The following is a 24,389-nucleotide window of genomic DNA, read 5'->3' as shown; positions in this document are numbered from 1 at the left end:
CGCTCGCTAAAAATACCACCAAGATGGCTCGATCGCCCCCTAGTGGCTGGCTGCAGTATAGGTCATAAACCCCACCTCCTGGACAAAAAGGAGAAGGTCAAAATACACTTTGTATAAGAACGGGCTGAAAAGTCATGATTGACAGTGCATCTTTGGGACTTCATTACCGGGACTCCCCCGATCACCATGGCTGAGAGTCTCCAAATGATGTCACCGGCCCAAGATGGCAGCGATGGTATCCTGGATTCTGTGAAATCGCCCCCCATATTCCTCACAATTTGAGATTTAAGAAAGTACATCAAGGGCTAAATCACATTCTTGCATAATTCATTTTCCATTTATGGAGCCTCAAGAGGCTCCATAGCTGTAAAAAAAAAAAAGGACGCACCACTTCAATTCATCATACAATTAACGGGAAAAGAAAGACAGCAGTAAATTAAAAGCGGCTCGTATGTGATTTATTTCTCTCCAGTGTTTCCAGAGGCTGGATGACTAACGGGTGAAGCACTTCACCCGGATGGTTAAAGCCTCTATGATGCTGTTGTCTGACTCATCTGTGGAGCTGTACATCAGACTGTGCCTCACACAGTTGACTGGAACTACACCTGCAGCATCAGTGTATGTCGGCCTTGACATAACATTTTTCCTTTGGCTGCACCAACAATAAGCTGTAGCAGAGATGAGGTATAGGCCAAATGTTAAACACAGACGGGCGAGAATGAACCAACTGCGCATAAAATATCTGTATCCAATGTGAAATGTACAACATGCAGTTCAGATAATGAATAATCATCAGATGTGAGATATTATTACAGTGTCATTATTTGTCACCATTATGTGCATGCTCAAGACTCCAGCTGCACTGTTCACTTCATGCAAATTAGCTCTTTCTCCGTGTCTGTGCGATACTGTTGTGCAGCTAATGTATGCATGAGATTAAAAGACCCATTTGTAATGGACCCATTTATACCTCATTTGCAATTAAACGACAACTAAACTTGTGTTATGGATGCCGTTAACATCACGTATGCTTCAGGCAGCATATAGATAATGATAGGACCACAAGAAGGACTGAGGGAAAGTCCTGAAAGATGACGCTGCCAACAATTTAATAATATATGATATATAACGTAATAATGTAAACAGTAGATGCTTTAACTAACATATGAATTTATGTTTTAGTTATTTAGGAACCATGAAATGAAAGATGTTGCTGCCCCCACATAATGTGACTAGTGAAACCTGTAGCTTCCAGTTCATCTGATATAGTGACAATGGCCACTGGACAAACATTTATACATAATAAAAAATTGGAACACGTGTTTACTCAGGGCTTCATCAGTAGGTAATTAAACAGCAGTTAGTGCACTGTAATGTAAGTTGTTGCTGTATTTACAGATGTCAAATGTGAAAATGAAATTGCTCAAGGTGTAGAAAACACCTCAGAGGCCAAGTTCATCAAAATGCAAACATCGCCAGCTTTTTTACAGGATAAACAAAAGATTTAAAAGATATTACTAAGGTCCAGACACAGCAGAGCCGGCGGTAGTTGCAGTAACACAGAAATAAATGGCCTGGTTGCTTTTCCATTTTCTCAAGATCAGCAGCCCTGCCATTTCAAACTCGAAAAAAAGATTAAATTCCCCGAGCATAGGAACAGGACTGAGAAACGTATGCTTCAAAACCATTTTTTGAAACAATAGCTACATTCAACATTTGTCACTGCATGGGAATTTTTCAGCACAAAATGGGGGGGCCATCATTTAACAGATGTACAAAATGTGAGCAAGAAATCAAACCTGTCCTCAGACCTCCTGCTGCAGTTCAACCGGTTTGTACCAGTTTTCAGCTCCCTTATTCAAGTGTTTAAATAACTAACAAGCTAAAATACCTACGACTGAATATAAAAATATATAAACAAGAACAAAAGGTATTTCATGTTTTGCATCGAGTGCAATAAAACTGATATATATAGTATCAAACACAACAGTATTATGTCATTGAGTCTGAAGCATCACAGCATTATCCAGTCAGAAGATTAGATTGTAAATAAAGACGGATGACATCTACAGGAGATTTAAGGCAAGCCAACCGACTCTGCTGTGTGTCGAGCTGCATCCTAAACAATGTTGTCATATGATTTGTCGTGTAAAATCTAGATCCCCAAAGAAACATACAAATACAAACATAACACTGTTGCCCTTTGAAATATATCCACCATCCTCCTCCTGTGACGCTTATCCTTTTGAGGGGTACTGGGAAGAGCCTATCCCAGTTGACGTTGGGCGAGGGGCTGAGTTCACCCTGGACAGGTCAACCTACTGAGACAAACATATACCTGTCTCCACTTATGGTAAATGGTCTGTACTTATTAAACACTGCCTTGGCAATTTGGGGAAGACAGAGATCGAGTCACTGACCTCCTGGCTCCACTACTCCGCTCTACCTCCTGAACCACAGTAACCCCCTCATTATATCTATTTTATCTATACCCCGATGTGTACGTCTTTGGACTGTAAGAGGAGGAAGGAGCCTAAAGAAAGCCATCGCAGACAGATGGAAAATATGCAAATCCCACTCAAAGAGCCAGGATTCGAACCAGGAACCCACTTGCCCCCCCCCCCCCCATTGCACCGCCCCTTTGTAAAGTACATATATGTTACTTCCCTCTGATCCATTCCAGTGTTGACCTGTATTGTAAAATGAAGGCGATCGTCACATCACGCGCCACCTCCCCAGGTGCTAAAGCTCCCAGGTGGGGGAGTGCTCCCTCACTCCCTCACCTGGCTCCAGCATCACCTGGAGAGGGACTTGTGTCTGCACAAGGTTCGAGAGCAGCGTCGGCCCCTGCGCCTTTAAGACTCCATGTGGTCAGCTCCACGTCCCACTGTCCCCCCCTGGCAGCTCCGTGTGGGAGCACGCTTCCAAAGTTTGACTGGGGAATACGAGGGAACAGTGGAGAGGGGCGGCTGCAGCGAAACACACCGCGATCCTCATCTTCTTCATCATCTGAGGAGGAGGAGGAGGAGGAGGAGGGAAGGACCGCAGCTCGTCTGTGCGGAAGGGTCCCACTCCTCATCGGGCGATAAGAACAAAGAGATGGCCGAGCGGATCCTCGGTTTATGAAACACAACAAAGGTGAAGGTAGCACGGTGTGTGTGTGTGTGTGTGTGTGTGTGTGTGTGTGTGTGTGTGTATGTGTAGGTGCGTTTGTGCGTGTGTGTTTCTGGAGGAAGTGTCCCCCGGCTGAAGCCTCCTCTTCCTCCTCCCTCAGCCATGCCGCTTCTGCTCCGCACGCTGATGTTCGGCTTGCTCACGCTGCTGGTGGTGGTCCTGATCATTGACGATATCGCAGAAGTGGAAGAAGAAACTGCGTAAGTCTCCCACCTTCATTTTACGCATGCATGCCCAGTGCAACAGAGAAAAAGAGAGAAAGAGAGAAAGAGAGAGAGAGTGATATTGTGTGTGTGTGTGAGAGAGAGAGAGAGTAGAGACTATATTGTGTTCTTGTCCTATAGGTTATTTTGTTTCCTGCAGGTTTTCCCCAGATTTAATCTATGAAGTAGAAGGGGGGGGGGGGTGTAATAAATTAGAGCATTTTTATATTGAAGTTTTGCATTGAATGTGGAGTGTATTTATATAAATATATATGAATGTGTGTGTGGTTTGTTTCTTCATTTGTAACACTTGGGTGCAGCAGTAGCAGCTGTTCAGACAGCAGCCTGCCTGGGTCTCCAAGGATTAGGCTATTTGTCTTGCAGCAGCCGGCATGCGGGATAGGATACATTTACACTGAGAGAGAGAGAAAGAGAGGGAGAGAGGGAGAGTGTGTGTGTGTGCGAGACAACAAAAGAGAACAAAAGAGGCTCTCCTCTTCTTTTATTTCTCTTTTTTCACACTTTGAAATCTGGAGCAGTGCAGCAAAAACCTTTCCAGTCACACACTCATGTTCCGCCTGCATTTGACCTGCAAGAGAAATACTGTGCATTCCTAATTTTAGCTTTTAATGCCACATATCCTGACATCAACATCCTCCGCTTCTTTTCATTAATTTATCTTGTGTGTATGTGTGTGTGTGTGTGTCTCTGTGTGTGTGTCTTTAGTACATTTCTCTTTCAGCAACAACATTTTGTTTTGAAACGCAATCACCCGGACTGTGGTGTCACTTTATAATGAGGTCATATTGGTTTTGTGATTTCACCGTGGGAAGAAGAAGCAGAACCAAGTGTGTGTCTGCATAAACGCAGCTTAACACAGCACTAATAAATAGATCTGTATAAACACATCACTAATAAATAGATCTGTCCGAGCGGCATGTCTCTCTGTTTCAGCTCCGCACTGCTGTCTTGTTTCACCACATGTGGTCAAGGTCATGATGTGCGAAACTTGCTTTATCTGACTGTTGGGAGAAAACGCAGTGCTCACTGTATCTGCGTCTTGGCCGGCCGGTCAAACAGCATCCTTAAGAGATTGCCCACCTCCCTGTCAAAAGAAAAACCTCCTGACAATATAATGGGGCTCCATTAAGACCACATTTCTCCTCATTACATCAGCGGATGGGCCCACGGTGGGTTGCTCTAAAAATACCTTGATACGTGCCTCTCACCTTCACTGTATCTTAAGAGAAGGATGTGGTGTGCGCCTGTTAGTGAGTAGCCGACAGTGGGTTTCATTTACTGTTACACAATGTGATTACAGGAAGGATCGGTCCATTATCAAGCGAGAATTCTGGCTGCAGTGTGTGTGATTCATAATTCAATCTAAAGCCTTCTTTCTCTTCTAGGCACACTGGACGTTCAAAGAAGACGAGCTCGCAGAGGCTTGTGCCTAAACCACACACAAGGTAGGAAATCCAATTATCTCCACACACACACACACAGACACGCACACAAATGCATACAGTAAGTACAGACCACCAGTGGGGGGCTTTCTCCATATGATTATCTGATGGCATTACTTTGGATCATATGCAGCCTTGTTAACACAGTGAGTCATTCACAGTCAGGGTATAGAGGGCAGCTGCTATAAATACCCATCAATGTGGTGGTGGGACCAATGGAAATAAAAAATGCTGTATTTCAAATAATAAACCTTTATTACTTGTTCGTAACTTCCATGTGCAGGGAGGTTTTGTTTATGCACAGTGGAGAAACGATTCAGATCAGCAGCTCTGTGCAGAAATGCTCCAGTACGAAGAAAAGTCCTGCATCTAATATTGTACTTAAAGGTTCAGGGTGAAGGATTTAGTGACATCTAATGGTGAAGTTGCATGTTGCAGCTGAGTTCCCCTCACCTCACCCTCCCCATACAAAAGAAAACCTGTGGTAGTCTTCAGTTGTCAAAAAACTCAAAAGGTGTTTAGTTTGTCTAGTTTGGGCTACTGTAAAAAACGTGGCGGCCTCTGTAGACAGGAACCACTCCTGATGTGAAAATATAAAGTATTCAAATATAAAATCTCATTCGAGGGTAAAGGAAAACAACAATTCATCCAATTAAGATGAAACACACTAGTGAAAACATCTCTAGAATTACTTTATATTCAATTTCTGGACCTTTAATTAACAGTACATAAGAGATGTAGCCGAAAGTACCTCAGAAGTAATCATGCAGAAAATTGCACCTTTGTGTTTCAAGGGTAGTTTATGATTGAATCATTATTATTGCTGATGCAGTAGATAAATAGCATTTAACTGTCGCTGGAGCTAATTTAAACTACTTTATAAAACTGGTAGTTGTCTTCATTACAACGCAATGTAAATGGTATTTGAGGGGGTGTTGTGCTGATCTGTACCTGGTATCTTAAGAAGCTAGATAGGTTTAGTGCAATGAGAAGTAGGATATTTTCATCTGATAGGTACCAACGTAAAAATATATATTAAATGTTAATGCTAAGTGTGAAATGTTAATGCTAAATTAAGTTGCACCTACAGTGGTTTCAGCAGGCGCTTTAAAGGTCTAAATTCAATCATCTGAATTTAGGTCTGAAAGTCTGAAATACATTTAATATTATGTAATAGGTCTCCAATACATTTAATATGGTCTTTTTATGTTAAATTGATTGCTACTTCTTTTGCACTTTTAAATGAGATTCAATTTTCCTTTTAAGAGAAGTGTGTCGGCAGAAGGCCCCGTTTGTAAGGTCTCTGTGCTTTGTAGTTCTTTCTCAATGATACAATTCTGGGGCTCCCAGATTCCTTTATATCTGTGGTACTTGACATTGGTCTTAAATTTCATTGATTATGTTCTTAAAGCCCTAATTTGGACTTGTTGGGACCTGCTGAAACTGGCTAATGTACTAGCAGCACTAAATGTTACATTCCAAAAATAGCAGATTTGTCTCAGAATGCTCTAAAATGGGAATTTACACAAATAATGATGAGAATTGTAAAGATCCTCACTGTGTATCTCTAACATGACTTTTTGTCATCTCATAGAAAGACTCCAGTACACGTGGATCCGACCGCTCTGACAAGATTGAGCACAGAAACAAATCATCGTCATTGTCCGAGCTCCAATACGACCGCCAAGCTCTCGTCAAACAACTGGACCTTCAACAAGACGCTCTCCAACCTCATCAGGCAGATTCCTCCACAATTATCTCTCTTGATTATCTTTTTTACGCTCGACCAAACACGAGTCTTTCCTAACTCGTTTTCATCTTCTTATCCCACAGGAAGAACGTCCTGAGATTCCTCGATCCAGAGAGAGACATCTCAATTCTGAAGGGCACTCTGAAACCTGGAGACATCATCCACTATGTGTTCGACCGCCACAGCACAACCAACATCTCAGAGAACCTCTACCGACTCTTGCCGACTGTTTCCCCCATGAAGAACCAGCATCACAGGCGCTGCGCCATCGTGGGGAACTCTGGGGTCCTGCTGAACAGCAGCTGCGGTCAGGAGATCGACTCTCACGACTTTGTTATAAGGTGGGTCTATTTTTTGTCCTCCTCACCGAAACAGAATTTGTAATTTCTGGGTTGGAATGTCCCTCTTGACTTCATAAAACCCGCAGGTTAAAGTGAAATGTAATTGAATCGGATTAGCCAATTAGTTTCAGTCTTGGCTTTATCTCACTTTTACCGAGACTATAATTCATATTGAAGTGATAATCACTCTCTGGAGTTCTTAGTTTAATTCAGGTTTGAAGTCGGTGGTCGCACAGCTGGAATTATATTAATTGCACTTTCCTAGTTAGAACCCGCTGTCGCAGCTTTTGAACTATTTAAAGTCGGAAACATAACTGGCAGAACGACAGCAATTAAATGCATGATTATACGTGAATTTGACATTTTGAAAAGCTTTGGGATCCAGCAGCAACACCGGTACTCTCAGGGGTCCTGCTCTCATTTTACCAGAGAACTGTGTTTGTGGAGCCAGCAGCCCGCTCTGCTTTGTGTTTGAGTTGCACCCAAAACGGTCACTGAGCGGGTTATTTATCACTATTCATACTCCAAAAGTAAAATTTGTCTTTTACAATGGAAAAGTACAGTGTGCACAGCCTGACATAACATGCACTATTTGCAGAGGTAGTGTATCTCTAATGTAAAAGCATCCTCTCATTAATCAGTGCTGTGTAAAGGGAGCAGGAAGTAGCCGTCAGTGGTGGCACCTCATCGAGCTGATTGATCGATGGCTTCATTGGCCTCAAAGCGTCTAAATGTCCCTTTTTTAAATTCGTTATTGTATTTGTTGTCTTTGTGTCTTGTCTTTTCCAAGTGCTCATGCTGATGAGGGGAGTCATGATTTATGGACTGAAGCGGTATGATGATAACGCCGGGTCACGGCGCTAATGGTTGGCTGAAGGCAGACGACAGAGGATGTGGCATTTTGAGGAGCTGAGGAGTTTGCTCTGGCATTCACATACGAGATGGAGAGATAATGTCTCGGCTAAATATAGTCCTCTGCACCGCGCTTGGTTTCCACTAAGTAGGCTTACAGTGTTTTGGGATGCGAGATATAGATGATTGTAGCTCAGTGTGACAATAGTCGTCAGATTTCAAGCAGGAACATGAGCAGGCACGGAAAACAGACAGCTCCCATTGAAGGAACACAGTGTCTCTTGTCTCTCTCCAGTGAAAGGAGGACAGATTGATCCTCAAAGTCTTTTCTTGAGGATCAATCTGTTGCCTGGCCTCCTCGTATGAAGTCGATAGAAATCCAGAAGTCGATGTGAGAACACGGCAGGGGATCCCCCGCTGCTTTCACTGTGAGCGAGTGCAACAGATGCAAGAATGACAAACATTTACTTTACAAATTTCCGCTAAGATAGTCTGTGTTTTGTTAAGTACTTCTTATAACACTGATGTTTGTTCAAGTCCTTGTGTTTGTGGTGAGTTTGGTTTCATTTAGTTATTTGATATAATAATTGGGTGAAATGTCATGATTGACAGAGGAGACTGGACTCATGATTGGTCGAGCATGTGAATCGATGGTACCTCGTTACCGAGGCTCCATCCCCTCATCACAGACTCTGGCTCCAGGTGTTCATATCCAGGATGTTGTTGCTCTATTTCTGCACACAGGGATTGTCTGTTTAATTCACAGAATTCACCCAGGACATATTTATTTACTGTTAGAAACACTTGTTGTGTTTAAACAGGCGTGTGATTAAATATTTAAGAGTTGACTGTTAAATGAAACGTCTCATGTTTGCTAATTATTTGGAGTTAATTCAAATAAATGAAGTATAGAGTATAAATGATGCACGAGACCCACACTACAATCATTAAATTAATGTTTTGTATCATTATTTGTGATTCTTGGCCTGTTTGAAAACCTCTATACTTGTCCTAGTTTAAACAAAACAAAGGAAGGATCAGGCTCCCCTACTACCCGCCTTTGTACAAAATCTCTTAAAATTCATTAGGGTGCTACAGGAGCCGTCAGGAGCAACAGTCCAATGAAATCAAACACTCATTTTCCTCTTAATTGTTTTAAATGAACTCGTTAATTAGAGTCAACGACACACTGAGACGTCTCAGGCTTTACCTTTCCAAGTGTTTGAGTTAATAAAAAGAAAAATGTGTGAGTGCTCATTATAAATGGATCATAGCTTTTATCAGTTACCAAATGTAGAGATAAGAATTGTTATCAAAAGGATGAGGTACTGTCTCCACTCTCCACCCATGAAAAGCCGGTTTCGAAGCTGTTATGAGTTTATATTTATATATATACTGTTTATATTTATGTTTATTTCAGTCACCTGCTTAGAGATGTGTGTGGTTATAAATGTTCAGATCAAAAGACAGATAACAAGGAAGTTGTTCATATCGTTGACTGTATTTTAAGATGAACGACACGTTTCCAAATAAGTAACTAAAACCAAATTTATCAAGAAAATGCACTCTTCAATAACTTCTGACTCTTCTGGCTTTTCAGTTTGGTCCACTTACATACTGTTAATGAGGTGCAGTTTAGGAACTATACTGCATCTAGCCACCAGGGGGCGATCAAGACACTTTGGCTTCACATAAGGAGGGCATCCAACTTTATATACAGCCTATGGTTCCTGTATGATAAGAATCAACACATTTGATGTCACTGATCTTGAGTTTCCACTGCTTACTTGTCCCAAGGTGTAACCTGGCCCCAGTGGAGGAATACTCCTGGGACGTGGGTACGCGGACAAGCCTGGTGACCATGAACCCGTCGGTCGTGCAGCGGGCCTTCCAGGACCTGGTCAGTGACGAGTGGAGGAATCGCTTCCTGCAGCGGCTTCAGAGCCTCAGCGGCAGCGTGCTGTGGATCCCGGCGTTCATGGCCAAGGGGGGAGAGGAGCGCGTGGAGTGGGCGCTCCGTCTCATCCTGCTTCACACTGTGGACGTACGCACCGCCTTCCCCTCCCTGCGCCTCCTCCATGCTGTCAGAGGGTAAGATCACAGCTCAGGCCCACCCGACAGAGCAGTAATGAAGGGGTGGGCAAGCTCTAATCTGCAGCTCAGGTGGCTATTTTTATAAGGGGGAATTAAAGCTCATCACCTGAGGCAGACAGAGTGAGGAAGCCTCTGGTCTCCTGACTCGAGTTGTCTCACCACATCTGTCTTAATCAAGTGTGAAATCTGTTTGATCCTGAAACGAAAGGCATAGTTAGAGTTTTATTAGAAGACTAGAATCATTTGTCTCTCCCGAAAGAACAGTCTGACATTTTAAAATATACACTCAGGGAATAAGAAGAACAGGAAGTACCTCTCTTATGAAGACCGGAAACAGAGGGGAGATGGCTCGAATCTGTTCAAAGTTTAAAAGCGCCATAGCTATATACTATATGCTATATGCTATAGCTACATTACACCTTGGCAAAGGTTAACAGCATGTTTCCCCAACTTAAAGAAAGTGGGAACAATTTCCTGGATCCGACGTTTATTCGATTCTTCTACAACCAACAACCGGCAATTAAAACACAACCTCCTTGGTGGATGTAATTACACCTACCAACAACCAGCAGCCTTGTTTAAGATGTTTTCGTGATTCTTTAGCCGGTTAGCATGCTATCATATGCTATGGATGAGGCTGATGACCAAATATGATGACAGTTCATCCAATAGCTGTTGAGACGTTTCACTCAAACCACACGTGAACCTCAGGATGGCGCTAGAGGAAATTGATTGTTGAACTTATCATTTAGGAATCATTTTTTTATTTATGACAACCTGAATATAAAGATGGACGACAGGACTGCTCACAAAACCTCCTCCATGTTATTTGGTGGGACGCAGAGCAAACAGAAATTCCAAAGTACATGTCAAATGATGTCATTGAAAAAAGATGGCAGTATTCGTTTCCTGAATAGTCTGAAGAAGTGTGGATGCTTCATTCATCTATATTTCCAGTCAATAATAAAATTGTATTCATCCAGTGGTTCTCTCAGTGGAGACTGACATGTAGGCTAACATTTCCTTTAGCAGAGCCATTTGTGCTTCACTAGGCGTTCGCTGCTTTATTTCTCAGGCGGGTACATTTAATTCAATGTGAGGTTGCCAGGCAACCTATTGATTCCTAATGTCTCTAATTGAGAAAGCAAATGAGCATCTCCCCCAAACTATTCATTTAATTGAGTTTTTTTCCCCCAGTTTGACCAGATGTTCATCGTCGACTTTTCACACTGATTCACAGTCTGCAATTATGAAATAAGATTCTAATGACAACATGAATTTGTGAAGAGATCAGTTTGTGTTAATGTAAAGGCTCATTTGTTGACTCAGAATGTAGACTCTGTTGCTCCCAGGCCTCTGCATGAAGCTCGGGAGCAGCACACATGAACAGGACTCGTTTGGTTTGTACATTCTGCTGATCCTTATCATTTGTGATGATTTGTTTTAGAGCTGGTCAAGGATCTTTTTTGAGCGTTTGTGTGCATGGGTTTTTTTCTGCCTTCAGGCCTTTATAAAAAAATGTTCTGCTTCATCTTTTTTGCTTTCCTTTCCTTTGCTTTCTCTCTCTCTCTCTGTCCCTCTCTTGTTACAAAGACACTCTGCTCCGGAGCTTTCCTGCCTCGTTAAAAACCTCCGCTGGTCAGTGACCACATTATGTGATTCTGTATGCCCCAACTAACACTCGGTATTGCTAAAGGGAAAGAATTGGGCCATGATTTTGTAAGTCAAACGTCTGAGAGACCACTGTTTTACCAGAGAGAATACATTCCCTGACTTCTTCTTTCAGGTGAAATTCATTCCTCTGTCCTTTTTGTTCGTGGTGTCTGATGAACACTGCCTCTGACCTCATCCTTTTCTCCATAAGGCTGAACCTCATTGTGTTCCCTAGGAGACCAAAGGCTCTGCTCATTTGCCACATCACATGATCGTCTCTCTCTCTCTGGTTGTTTGGGATGCTCATCACCTGCCGGAGTGTTTGGCTGAATTTTAAACCTGCCCATTGTTCGCCCTTCACGCCGCGTGAACCGCTCTAAATAGCACAACCTCTGCATCTCCACACGACCTTCCACTCTAACCACAGAGAGTGTGAGGAGAGCCAGGAGATGCTGTACGAGCATAGAGGTTGGACAAATTAGCATGTGACGGGAAAGGAAAATTGCGTTGAGGCAGTCGACATTTGACCCCCTGATCCTGAGGCTGCTCCTGAGGGCAGGGGGTGATCGCACTGTAACAAGAGTTTAGAGGTCATGAGGGGTGAGATGATTCCAAATACATTCTGAAATAGCAAAGAAAACGTCCACATTCTTGTATGGGAACACAGGATGACAGAACGGTGAACCTGCTGCAGGTTCATCCTGTTGAGCTCTCATTACTTCATTCTGTTGCAATCGATCAAACTTTATTTATATAGATAGATAGATAGATAGATAGATAGATAGATAGATAGATAGATAGATAGATAGATAGATTACTTTATTCATCCCGAACGGAAATTAAGTCGTCATAGCAGCCGGTATATTTGAATACAATAAAATACAATACAATAGAATAAAATAAAAAATATTGAGGTAGAAAGAATAAAAACAGAAACACAAGACAAATAGGTAGATAAGGTGCAGTGGCAAGATGATGGTAATAGTACTGATGATATGCTGGTAATGTTATTGTTAGACAGTATATAAAAATAGTACAGTATATATAGTATATAATATAACATAATATATATTTATATACAATAAAAACTAGTTGATCACAGAATATACCTATAATATTGAATAGTGAAAGTTCTTTAAGGGGCAGTTTACCGGTCGATAACAGAAAAACACCGCCAAGCTCTCAATTTCTACATGTGTGGCTTCTTAGAATTCAGTTCCAGCCGACTGTAATATATTTTCTTACCCAGAGGGAGAAACTGAAGAAGAGGAGTATTGCTTCATCATGAATCCTGACTTCCCTTTGCTTACTGAAAAAAAGCTGTGGAAACCTCGAACAGATTCTGCCTCAGACGTGTAGCTGTGAATTTTCTTCCCGCTGCATTCTGACATGGGCTCACTCTGACATTTTACCAGGGAACCTGCAGGAGAAGTTGTGCAATATGTCTCGAGCAACTGACTCTGATATCTGCGTCTCACATGCAGCCCCTGTGGAAGATTTCAGGCCCGCAGTTCAGTGCATGTGTAAAGCAGCTTTTCAGTTTTTCTAGTTAATGTTCTGTGTGTCTTTGTCAACAGGTATTGGCTGACCAACAACGTCCACATCAAGCGTCCGACCACCGGCCTCCTCATGTACACGATGGCCACTCGCTTCTGTGATGAGATCCATCTCTACGGCTTCTGGCCGTTCGCGCTCGACCCGCAGGGCAAACCGGTCAAATACCACTACTACGACACTCTGAAGTACGAGTACACATCCAGGTCCAGTCCGCACACCATGCCTCTGGAGTTCAGGACCCTGAACGCATTGCACAGACAGGGGGCGCTCCGGCTCCACACTGGGACCTGCGACCCTGAGACGAAACCACAGAAGGAGCCAGTAGCCTGATGGACGATTGTCATGGAAACCATCATCTTGACTGAGTAGACTTTTTACAAACAGTTTTCTTCTTACTGTACTTTATGAAACTTGAATAACTTATTTTCAGCTATTGAAACAAACTTGATTTTCTATTACAAGCTCTTTTAGTGACTAACTTCTCTGGTGCATTTGACCTTTTAATGAGATTTCTATGAGAAAATTTGAATAATGAAACCTTTTTTGTCCAGCTGATTTAAACCTAGGTTCCCAGTGTGATTGCTATCTACCATTTAAATAATTCAAAACGCATTTGTGTATTTAACTTAGTTATAACATGCCATAAATGAAAAGTCCCAGTTTAGTATATGATAGGGCTTCGTTAGGCAGTTTGTTATGTCAGTTTTTACCCAGAATGTGAACCGCATGTGGAGGTGACGAAATGAATGTTGTGAGTCTCCGGTTGGGCCACAAGATGGAAGCACTTAACTTTGAGAGGGAACGATGACGATGAAAGGAAAGTGGGTCAACTCTTCAAACACTTGTTTTTAAATATGACAAACCCTTTTCATTAGGCTCTTTGATAAAACAGTTATTCAATATTTATGTTTCCCTCTGGTCGAGGACATTTTACATGTATGCCTTTGTAGCTTGAAGTACCTTTTAGAATGTTCATATTAAACCAGTTAATTCATAAGCATAAATTTAAATAGTGAACATGTTGGGTTACCTTGGGAGCCAGTGAACAGATAGAGGCATGTCGGATCGGGCTCGGCTCCTGTGAGATTGTACCGGCTGTTCACATAAGTAAATTTACACAGGCTTAGTAAACCCCCTTTGTAAACTTCTCTTTAAAAACACCAGCCCTGTTTCCACACTGACTGTCAGACTGTAGCTCTGTGGTGGTAGTCACACTAATGAATGTAGCGTGATGTTCTTACACTGTAAGAAATGAGCCCTGTAATGTGCTTTCAATGAATTCCTGAGCAGATGTAGCGATGCTCTCAGTGTGACAACACTGAGAAGAGGAGGAGCTGAGGAGTTGTTCGTCTTAATTCAATTATAATGTTCTATAATGTGTTTGGTTTAGTATTCAACCAATATAGGTTGACAAAGATATGTGTGGATTTGATGACACTGCCAGTATTTGTGCCTATGATATAATTAAATTTGCCCATTTCGAATCGGACCAATCACATGCACATGACTTTTTGACAGGATGGGAAGTACAGGAAAGTAGTTTCGTAGTTGTTTTGAACGTGTTACTCGCTTCTAAAGCCAAGATATGTTCATCGGAACTTTAATAAACAGAATGTACAAAAAAAGTGTATTTCAATGCAGGTCTGTCGACTTGGAGTTCTTGCCAGGGATGAAACTCCATTTCAGCGCCAGACTGAATTTTCCAAACTGTTTAAATCTTGGTTTATATTTTTGTACTTCTAAGCTCCACCTCAGAAAAAGTCTGTCGGGCTTTTAGGGAGTTTTTCAGGAGTCGTCATGCCACTGGGCCTTTTTGCTGTAAACTCTTTAATGGGTATTTTTCTGGAACAGTTAATAAAAATAATTAACCGAAGCATTTGAAATATCCCGAAAGCTCCTGCAGATAAACAAGTAGCCTCTCATGCGCCTCATGTGATTTGTCCATAAAAGTGTTGTTTTGACAGGATGTGCCTGTTGACATTGATGTTGGCCTTATTTCTTTGCCAGTTTAGTTAAGAATAGACATCAAAGTGGTACCAGAGACGTCAGCAGCGTGAAACAATGAAGGGTTTGTTTGTGAAGGCTTTTCTGCGCTAGGCAAAAAACAGACACGCTCTGAGACCAGCACTATTAAGTTAATTAACCCAGAGTCTGGTTTGGAAAAACCTTCGACACTGACATTCTGCTGTGAGACTGTTGGGATTGTGTTGTATTGTTCACTATAGGCTACTTTCTCATGTATATTGTACGTTGTGTCTCATCTGTTTACTGTCCTACAAGACCAATATTACCTTTTGCATGTTTGTCCTGTCTTAATGCATACAGCTTAAGTATATTTCAATTTTGGGGGTTCTTTTAAATATTCTGAATTTCTCAAGGACATGTGAAGTGTATATTTATGACAACGTGAATGTACTTTTCTGGGGCAGAAAATACACAAAGGAGGAGATTGGAAAAAACACAAAACTTCAAGCCTCTTCTCTTAAAACACTTGTAAAGAAGTGGGTTTTATTTCATCAGTGTTTCAAAGAGATGGAAACTGAGGAAATAACTGTGGCGTACGCGACCAGTCAGGGGCTTTGTTTTCAATAAACTTCTGAAACAGTCTTTTTGTCGCCTTTTAATGTTTTTGGCCTCAATGTGGAATTGAGGAAATTAGCTACAGTCTTCAAATAGCTACCACACTGACGCTGATTCATTTTACGAGAGGAGCGAATGATTCGGTTACAGTAAAAGTCCAGATTTAGCCTTTTAACAGAAGACGGGTTTTTCCACGATTTCACACACAACTTGAAATAACATTTAAAAAGATTTTACTGAGATGGACAAGGGTAACAGCATAGGATGACATACAAGGAATAATTTAGCAGAGGAACAAAAATGGATCTTAAGTTAAACTGAAATAAACATATTCCGATTGAAAAAGCCTATAACAACCAACAGTAAAAGGTACAGCGAAGAACATTTATATCAAAAACATGGTTGAAGGTTTGTTTAACATCATTAGCACTTATATTTGAAACAATGATAATACATGTATCTCTGATTATCTGTGAATGTCAACACAAGAGAAATACACAATGTTCTTTCTCAAGTAAAGAGAGAGACTGAAAAGGCTGCACAAGGGCGATGCAGTTCCTTTTTTCTTATTCAACCAGGGATGGAGGTCATTTGAAAACAGCTGCACCTGTGGGCCACTGTGCACTATCAAATAACAGTTTGGATTTAAACAGAAGGTCACCTACAACCCCCACACCATGTGCTGCGCAAACCCAATCTCGGTGCACTCTGCAGTGTTAGGCCACGGAGATTACAGTCAGGGTGCACAGAGGCGAGGAAGGTTTGGGGACTTTCATTTATTTTGAATCTCTCTATTGCCTTTGGTATACAAATAAAAAATTTAGGATAACATGACAATCCAGCTTCTGTTATTTCATCATTTGCAAGAGTGGCTTCGTACATATTCATTTTAAAGGGTTTTATGGCAGAAATTGAATATAAAATAATCCTAGTGAAGTTTACACTAGTGAGTTATCATCTAATGGGCCCTTTGTATTTAAATACTTTATATATACATCTGGAGTAGGTCCTCTCTATGGAGGACGCCATGTTTTTTACTGGACAAACAAAACAACTTTTGAGTTTTTAATCACAACTAAAAGCTGCCACAGCTTGGAAGGTTAGGGTGAGGTGAGGCATTCAGCTGCAACTTGGAACTTCACCACTAAACTCTACACACTGAACCTTTAATGGGGAAAATGTTTGACTTATTGGTCAGGATTTGGTAGAACCTCATTTTGCTTAAAACCAATTATCAAACTATTACCATTAAAGCCAGTATCAGTAGACTGCAAAAAAAAAAATCCCATTTATGTTAACTTATTGTGCTGAAAAATGTGTTTTAATGATTTGTCTCACCCAGCTTCCTCCGAATCTAAACGGATACAACACACACCCATGAAAAATCGTCTCACATGCTGTGACTGGTTTATGAAAAACATTTTTTAAATATTTTGCCAAATTTAGAAATACTAAAAATCTTCACCAAACCCCATGTGGCACAGAGAAGCAAATCTTCAGGAAAACAAGGCCCTTTTCAAGTTAAACATTACAAAGGTCAGTGAGCCATTAATGGAAATGATTGTGGGGGATGATACTATCACAGCACTGGCTGCTCACACACAAACTCTGGTCTCACGACAAGCCAGAGTAGAGGATCATTTCTAATAAAGCAACTTGACATGATATTTTCTGACTTTACGTAAGACACTGTGTGCACATTGTGCATGTTACATACTTCACTACAGTCTTTGAACCTGTTGATGATATTGTATAGTGGTTTTTTAATCACATGATTGAACTATAGAATGTATATAAAGATGGACGCTCTCAAAAAGTGAAGCCACATGGTTTCGGTTTGCCCATTGGTGGCTGGCTGTAGTAAAGGTGGTACACCCCACCTTCTCCATTTTAGTCGATGGGACATGGACCAAACAAAAAATTCCAAATAAACAACTATAAAAAATGTATTCAAAGACGGTTTGTGTCTTTTAAACTAGTTATTTTCACACTGATGTTTGTCTAGGTGTTGATCCCTCTCGTATGTTTGATTTCAGATATGTTGGCTTCATTTTTGTACAGTGGGATGAAGTGGAGAGCCGTCGTCCATCTTTCTACACAGACTATGGAGCGAACACACCTGATCACAGCAGGTTGCAGCATTCACATTCACAGCATATGGATGTCTTCCATAAATACAAATATATACCGACAGTATTGAAGATTTTCATAAAATTTCGAAAACGTAAAACTTCAGCTGAGATAGCAGCAAACTAGGAATGTCTTCAAACAACACACCGTAAAAAAAAATATACGCTTACTCCATAAAGACAGAGCGTCATTGACAGTATATATGCACAATACAGTGGTTAGTAGATATATTTGGTATTAAAGTTTAGTTTAAAAAATCAATTACTGTGTATAGAACTAGATTTTTCTCTATGTGCAATTCTAAATTAGAATTAAGTATTTTCTGCACGAGATTTTTTGCATGTTAAAGATTTTTGTGCATCAACTGACTTTAGAGGCCACCTGGTAATTATTTAAAGATTATAAACTAGATCACAAAAAGCCTTGACCAACCCCGCCTTCTGATAAAGATGGATCAAAGCAGCTATTGATTCCTACACAAACTCTGCAGCCTGACAGACTTCACACTGTAGCTAAAGCACAAAAAAACAATGTAAATGACATTTGGGGCAATATCAAACTAAAATGCTTAACTGGCATGTGCCGATTTGTTTTGGAGACGACTGACCTCCAGGCTCCCAACAGCCTGATCCAAGTAACAAGAGGAAACATCCTGATCTCCAATATTAGAAAGAACTGGGCAACGTGACTGAGGCCTCAGTCAAGCAGCAAACAATGATATCCAGGGGGCTCCAGTCTTTTAAACACAGATTAAAGCCATGCACAAGTAGCATAATAAGAATGATTTGGTTAGACTTGACCACAGAAAAAATTGAATAAAGGGAACCACTTGAGTTGTCCTGCACAAAACGGGAGGTATCAGATATGCACGTCCACGCTGGGATTCACCTGAAAAGAAAGTGAAAACTCAGAGTTACTCTACATGAATTATTCTGCGGCTCCTGTCTACATGGCGACCAGGAAACATTCAGACTAATGACTTGCAAGTCAAGAAAGTCCGGCAAAACAGGGCGTCATGCCTTCCATTGAGGAAGTGCCTGTGTGTCAAAGAACAATTGAAAAGACGGAAGGGTTAAACCTAAAATCAACACTGGATTTCATCACGTTCAAATGCATAGCTTAAAAAGACAATGCGATTGTTTCATTTCTGTCTGTGTGGTATTTTGTATTTGGTGCCAACCTGGAAAGTTTCATAATCAAAACAGAGCTCCAAGTTGATCTACCTTTAGGCAAATCAAGATTAAAGGGGTGTTATGACTACAAGTGTGAGAAGAGAGATAAGCAGAGGCATTGAGAAAAAGGGCAAAACTGTGACACAAGTAGTGCGAGGCAATTTCAAAGTGTTGCAAAAGTTTTAATGGGTTGAGTCAAAACCCTACTTTATTGTATTTCTTCACAGGCTAAAATACATAGCGTTCCTGTGGAAATAAAGCTACCGTACAGTGTGCACTTCAGACAACGTCCTGATCACACACAGTGATCAGGATCTCCTCTGTCAAAGGCCTCACTTCTCAATGTTTAGAACGTTCTCGATCGGTTCATTGATCGATCTTATTCGGGCAGTAGTATCGCTAGAAAGGAAGAAAGTTTGAATAAAACAACAAACCTGTATTTGACATCAAAGAGCGTCGAGTCGTCATCGTCGTCGTTCTCCTCATTAAGCGGGGCCATCTCAACACGTTCTGCAGGCGTCGTTATGATGTCATACTTTCTCGTTTTTCTGATCCGTCTCCCTGATCTGTGGAAAATTTAAACAGTGCCAAGATGAGTCGGGGATGGAACACATACTTTTTTCATCCCACTTTTATTGTAGCTACTTTGGTATTAGCCAGTTGGTATTATCTGGCAAGTATGACCTGGGCAGCATTTAATTATCAGCAATATCCAGCCATAGTTGGTAAGAAATAATTAATTTAGGAATTCTTGCCAGAAGTGCCTTTTGAGTACTTTATGTACTAATTTCTAGATTTTTGATAATTATCCAGTGTATTTGGATAACTGGCTGCAACAATAGCCACATGTTCTCTGGTTCAAACTTCTTAAATATAGAGATTTGTGTTTTACTCTTCTTGCACAGCTTTCTGATGAGCACATTTGGGTCTTGTTTATTTTGTAATGGACCTTTTCAATCTGAAATTACATTTTATCAAATTAATTGATTAATTAACAATGAATAAAGTCATTAGTTGCAGCCCCGATATATACAAATCTGGCCTCTTTAAACCCTAAAACAATAGGCTCATGAAAATAACCCTTGAAAGAGATACATATTTATTTATTTGTTATTCTCCTTATATGGATGTGTGCTACTTGTATATGTTCGTATCTTTTCTTAACATTTTAGATAGTTTCTTACTTTAGTTCCTCATTATTCCGGGTTTATCTCATATACCTCTGTGACTTAACATTTGTGAAGCTTTTGACAGTTTGACTGGCAAAATAAAGCCTATGGTTATGATCATTAATGTTAAAATAAACCTTATTTTACATAGTCACTGATAAGACTCTCATGGGTCACATGTTATTGGCCACATGAAGCACTGCCAGGTTCAGGGACATTATTATTAATAGGCCCAGACCTTCCACTGTCTCATGGAGCCTGACATGACCACAGGTTCCTAATCGATTGATCGATCAGATACACATCATTCATCATTCAGCATCACATGGCTGCATTAGATCCGGTCCTTCCTACCTGATCACTTTGATGACCAGACACGTGATGAGAGCAGCTGTCAACACGCAGATGAAAATAACAATGTTTTTCAGAGTTGGCAGATGCGTCATCAGAGAGGAGATGCGGGATCCCACCGCATCGTCCGTCACGTTGGTCACTTCGTGTTTGCTGAGGAGGGCTGATGAAGATGATGAGGAGGAGGATGTCGCGTTTAACTGCATCGCGGGAGAGGAGAGAGTTCGAGGTTCGCCGCTGACCCGCCACAGAGCCGCGATGAGCAAAACCAGGTGGTACTTCATCGTGATGCTGGATGATGATGATGATGATGATGATGATGATGATGATGATGAAGAAGATGAATTACAATGAAAAACAAACAAGCTAGTTGTGGGATGAGTTTCTCCTCAATAGATGAAATTCAACAACAGCTGTCACATTATAGAAGATCCGCTTCTCACAATCAGATTATACACAGCATGGGAAAAGGTGCAAAGCAAATATCCATGTCTCCTCTGGTCCGATGGGTTTTTCCTATTCCCGGTTTCCTACGATGAGTCGTCTCCAGTCGCAGTTTTCCTTGAGGTGAGTGTGATTCCTTCCTGATTGCATTAGGACTCGGTGAGTAGATGAGGATTATCCTCTAGAGGAGGAGCTCTGTCTGCAGCCTTGCCCCCTGCTCCTGCTGCTGGCGACCAGTGGCATTGTGTGGGCTGGTGCTGCATTCAGGCCACAGTCGTATTTCCCAGCTCCCACTGACTGTCAACAGAGAGAAGGATGTTGGCAACTCGAGCTCTGTGTTTGTCAGAGATAGAGGATGATACAAATGCATTGAGCAGCTCAACAGTAGAAGAAAAACTATTCATTAAGATAAATATCTGATTTTATGGTTATCTTCAAATCAAATATACTTTATTGCCAGTGCAGCTGCAGAACGGAAACATTGTGCTGCAAAGAACAAAAAAACAGTACACAAGGTGTAAAACCCAGAATAATGATACGGAATATAAGTGAGTTGAATATTGCACCTGTCCTAAAAACACTTAAAAAAGATAACACACTAAATATGAAAAACAAAAACTGTCATTAAAACCGAATGTGCCAGACAAAGTCTTCTTCTGTTGTGTGTATATATATATATTGTTATAATCTATATACTGAATTTTTACATATCCTTATCCAACTTGGTTTTTACTTCCCAGATGAAATTAGATGCGGGTCACTTCAGGCAATGTTGCGGCACTCCTGGTCTTCTTGTGGCCCAGACCAAATGGATGTGAGACTGGTACCGCTTGTTTGACATGCGGTATTGCTATTGATTAGCTGTGGCCCAGACCTGGCAAGCACCCCCCCCCCCCCCCTTTTTTTTTTGTTTTATACTCTTACCTATATTTTGGGTTGCTGTTTATATTGTCTATATGATCTGAATGTGTTTCTATTATTGGTTGGAGCAACTGTAACCAAATTCAATTTCCCCATGTGGTTCAATAAAATATTTGTGATCCCAACCCACATGGTGCAGCATTGAATTGGAAGTTTGGTTATTGCACACAAATGGTAAAAGTCTTTTAATGATAAATCATATTAAAATGTATCACACCAAGCGGTGAAAACACATCATGTCTCTCACCAAATAGACAAAGAACAGAAACCCTGGTGCCCTCACTGGTAAGTCAAGTCAAGTTTATTAAAGAGATGATCAAAGTGATGTGCAATAAGAACTATAAGAGAGTTACAGAAATACAATAAAGCAAAATCAAATAATAGGCAACAAAAACAATTTAGGGACTTAAAAGCCTGAGAAAACATGTGAGTTAACCCTTAAATACGCCTGTGAAAGGGAACGCTCGATCACCCTTACCCCTGGGTATCGAACAATAGAGCAGCTGATTAGAGCATTGTGACAGAGGGCCTCTCGTTATTGGATTTCAATCATTGTTCCCTTTGACACCAGGAAATGGATTAGTAATAGATTATGTGTCGTATTCTTAACTATTAGACCCTCTGGTCTGTTCTGTTTTAAAAACGCAGGAAAGTCTAAAGGAGAAAACTTGCCACAGGTTCTACATGTTCTTAATTAAAACAAAGACGTCTAATGACAACATCAATGATAATAGCACTAACTCTGTAGTCTACTACTAAAATCTGCTGTCTGCTACTGGCGCTGTGTATGCTGAACAGGAAGGGGTAACATCTTGGTGTCACATTTGTTAATGTCTGTTATCTCTTTACTGCACATTTGGGGGAGAACAGACAGTTAAGACATTTTCAACGGCATATGAAGGCAGCGTTTCTTCCATTTTACCCATGGGCCTCAGCACACAAGACTTTTTGAAGGGCAGAAGACTTAGGGGCAAAATCTTGATGAGCCAAGACAGTGATAAGCAGTCGACTGATCAGATGATGAACATCCAGCAAATCCACAGGAATTCAGAAAACACAAAATCAACCTCCCACAGGAACACAATTTATGATTTATCTCCTCTTCTATTTTCTGTAGTCTTTGGGTTTACAGTCTGCAGAGTAGATGATGAAAAAGTCGACCAGCATCTCGACTCCCACCTACAAATAACCATCTAATGGCTTGTGGGCAGGGAACTCTGCAATAAAACTACATCAGTCATGATTTATTACACTGTGCAGACCTGTGGGAGCTGACATTTATCTGGAAACAAAGACAGAAGAAAGCCCGTTAAATTCAGCCTGTTTTTTGATGTCTCTTTTCATTTGCACACACCTACCACAGGGAGTGTTGGGCTTCTATCATGCTCACGAGGAGCTATTCAATTTGATCAAAGCCCACTAGATGGCAGCAGCAAATAACAACGGAAGATGGAAATTCAGCTCAGACTGGTTTGAGTCAGACTCTGGGACATTTCTGACTCAATAAAACAAAAAGCTAAAATGATTCGTTAGGATTTTTAAACGTCTTCTAAGTGAGGAGCGTACTGTGGGCTAACATCCATCCAAACCCACATTCTGAGTCCACAGTGAAGTACCTGAGCATGAGCTGGATCTTGATTTGGTTTCTCATTGAAGGAGATTTAAATCAGTGAAGCATGATTTTCTTGCCTCAACAAATCTTTAGCTGAAAGGAGGCTGTCACTTCCTGAGAGGACAGTGTGAACTTTGCACAGAGAAGCAGCTCTGACTGCGGCTGCAGTGATCAGGTTACAGTGTTTTACACCGGCACTGGAGATATGTTTCACCCATAGACTCCACACCCTTAAACTCCACACTCAAAATGTGTTTGCAGAAGATAACCACGTCAGCATACAGAATCATTTGCCTTGCTAAGTTTAGGTAAACATAAGAACATGGCCTTCCTGTTCTTATGTCAACAGTCATGGGTTATCTGCTGTCAAACGGGACTTTTGGTGTATGATTTTATTTAGAATTCAACACCCAGGAATGTAATCCTGTCGTTGGTGCTGAGTTTGCTGTATGTTCAGGCACACCCTCAGACAACTGTGCGCTATGTGCTTTTCTCTTTACAGGGCAAACAGCTCTATTTCCGCCTTCCTCTTCTGACAAAGACAGTGCTAGTATAAGTATTGGAACATTGTTGCAGGTTAGTGTGAGTTCATAGTAAACTTATCAGTCATAGTAAGTGATAACATAAAATTGTAAACATGAAACACACACATTGTAAAAGCTGTCCTAGCCCCATTGCCTACCAAACAAAATCTGTTATTATATATCAAACTGTAATTAATTTGAATGTCACATTAGTTTACATTGACTGCAAGTTCTTGAATAGTGTGTTGAGCACAATGAAATAAACTCTCTGAAATACCCTTTAACTTTTCCTGTTTTTTCTTTCATTATCAATTATTTTCTCAACACCATTAACAATCTGCCACGGCTGAACCGATACAGTTGCTCTTAAACAGATCTTTACTAGGATTTTTGATGTGT

The 24,389-nt window shown here is 41.0% G+C and overlaps 2 protein-coding genes across 3 annotated transcripts; one reads left to right on the top strand and one right to left on the bottom strand.

The window, feature by feature from the left end:
* Nucleotides 1-3,273: 3,273 nt before the first annotated feature.
* On the top strand, nucleotides 3,274-15,243 carry st8sia2 (ST8 alpha-N-acetyl-neuraminide alpha-2,8-sialyltransferase 2). The gene is made up of 6 exons (XM_062390309.1): nucleotides 3,274-3,374; nucleotides 4,784-4,843; nucleotides 6,435-6,578; nucleotides 6,674-6,931; nucleotides 9,581-9,874; nucleotides 13,108-15,243. Exons 1-6 carry the CDS (start codon nucleotides 3,277-3,279, stop codon nucleotides 13,415-13,417), a joined length of 1,164 nt encoding a protein of 387 aa, XP_062246293.1. The 5' UTR covers nucleotides 3,274-3,276; the 3' UTR covers nucleotides 13,418-15,243.
* Nucleotides 15,244-15,564: 321 nt separating this feature from the next.
* fam174b (family with sequence similarity 174 member B) lies at nucleotides 15,565-21,296 on the bottom strand. 2 transcript variants are annotated; one of them, XM_062390308.1, is made up of 4 exons: nucleotides 20,933-21,296; nucleotides 20,493-20,780; nucleotides 19,404-19,535; nucleotides 15,565-18,685 (listed from the first exon to the last, which is right to left on the bottom strand). In XM_062390308.1, the coding sequence occupies exons 2-4, from the start codon at nucleotides 20,771-20,773 to the stop codon at nucleotides 18,682-18,684; spliced, it is 417 nt and encodes a 138-aa protein (XP_062246292.1). In that variant the 5' UTR covers nucleotides 20,774-20,780; nucleotides 20,933-21,296; the 3' UTR covers nucleotides 15,565-18,681. The 2 variants fall into 2 exon arrangements, with proteins under 2 accessions (XP_062246292.1, XP_062246291.1); XM_062390307.1 differs by having other exon boundaries at nucleotides 20,493-21,296.
* Between the last annotated feature and the right edge of the window lie 3,093 nt (nucleotides 21,297-24,389).

Source organism: Platichthys flesus, chromosome 6, assembly GCF_949316205.1.
Source record: "Platichthys flesus chromosome 6, fPlaFle2.1, whole genome shotgun sequence".
NCBI classification, from domain to species: Eukaryota; Metazoa; Chordata; class Actinopteri; order Pleuronectiformes; family Pleuronectidae; genus Platichthys; species Platichthys flesus.
This window is presented reverse-complemented; position numbering and strand designations above follow the sequence as displayed.

Coding starts and splice junctions, on each gene's coding strand:
- st8sia2 (XM_062390309.1), top strand. CDS start 3,277: ATGCCGCTTCTGCTCCGCACGCTGATGTTCGGCTTGCTCACGCTGCTG. Junction 4,844..6,434: donor GTGCCTAAACCACACACAAG/GTAGGAAATCCA, acceptor GTCATCTCATAG/AAAGACTCCAGTACACGTGG. Junction 6,932..9,580: donor TCTCACGACTTTGTTATAAG/GTGGGTCTATTT, acceptor ACTTGTCCCAAG/GTGTAACCTGGCCCCAGTGG.
- fam174b (XM_062390307.1), bottom strand. CDS start 20,773: ATGAAGTACCACCTGGTTTTGCTCATCGCGGCTCTGTGGCGGGTCAGC. Junction 19,536..20,492: donor CTGGTCATCAAAGTGATCAG/GTAGGAAGGACC, acceptor AATTTTCCACAG/ATCAGGGAGACGGATCAGAA.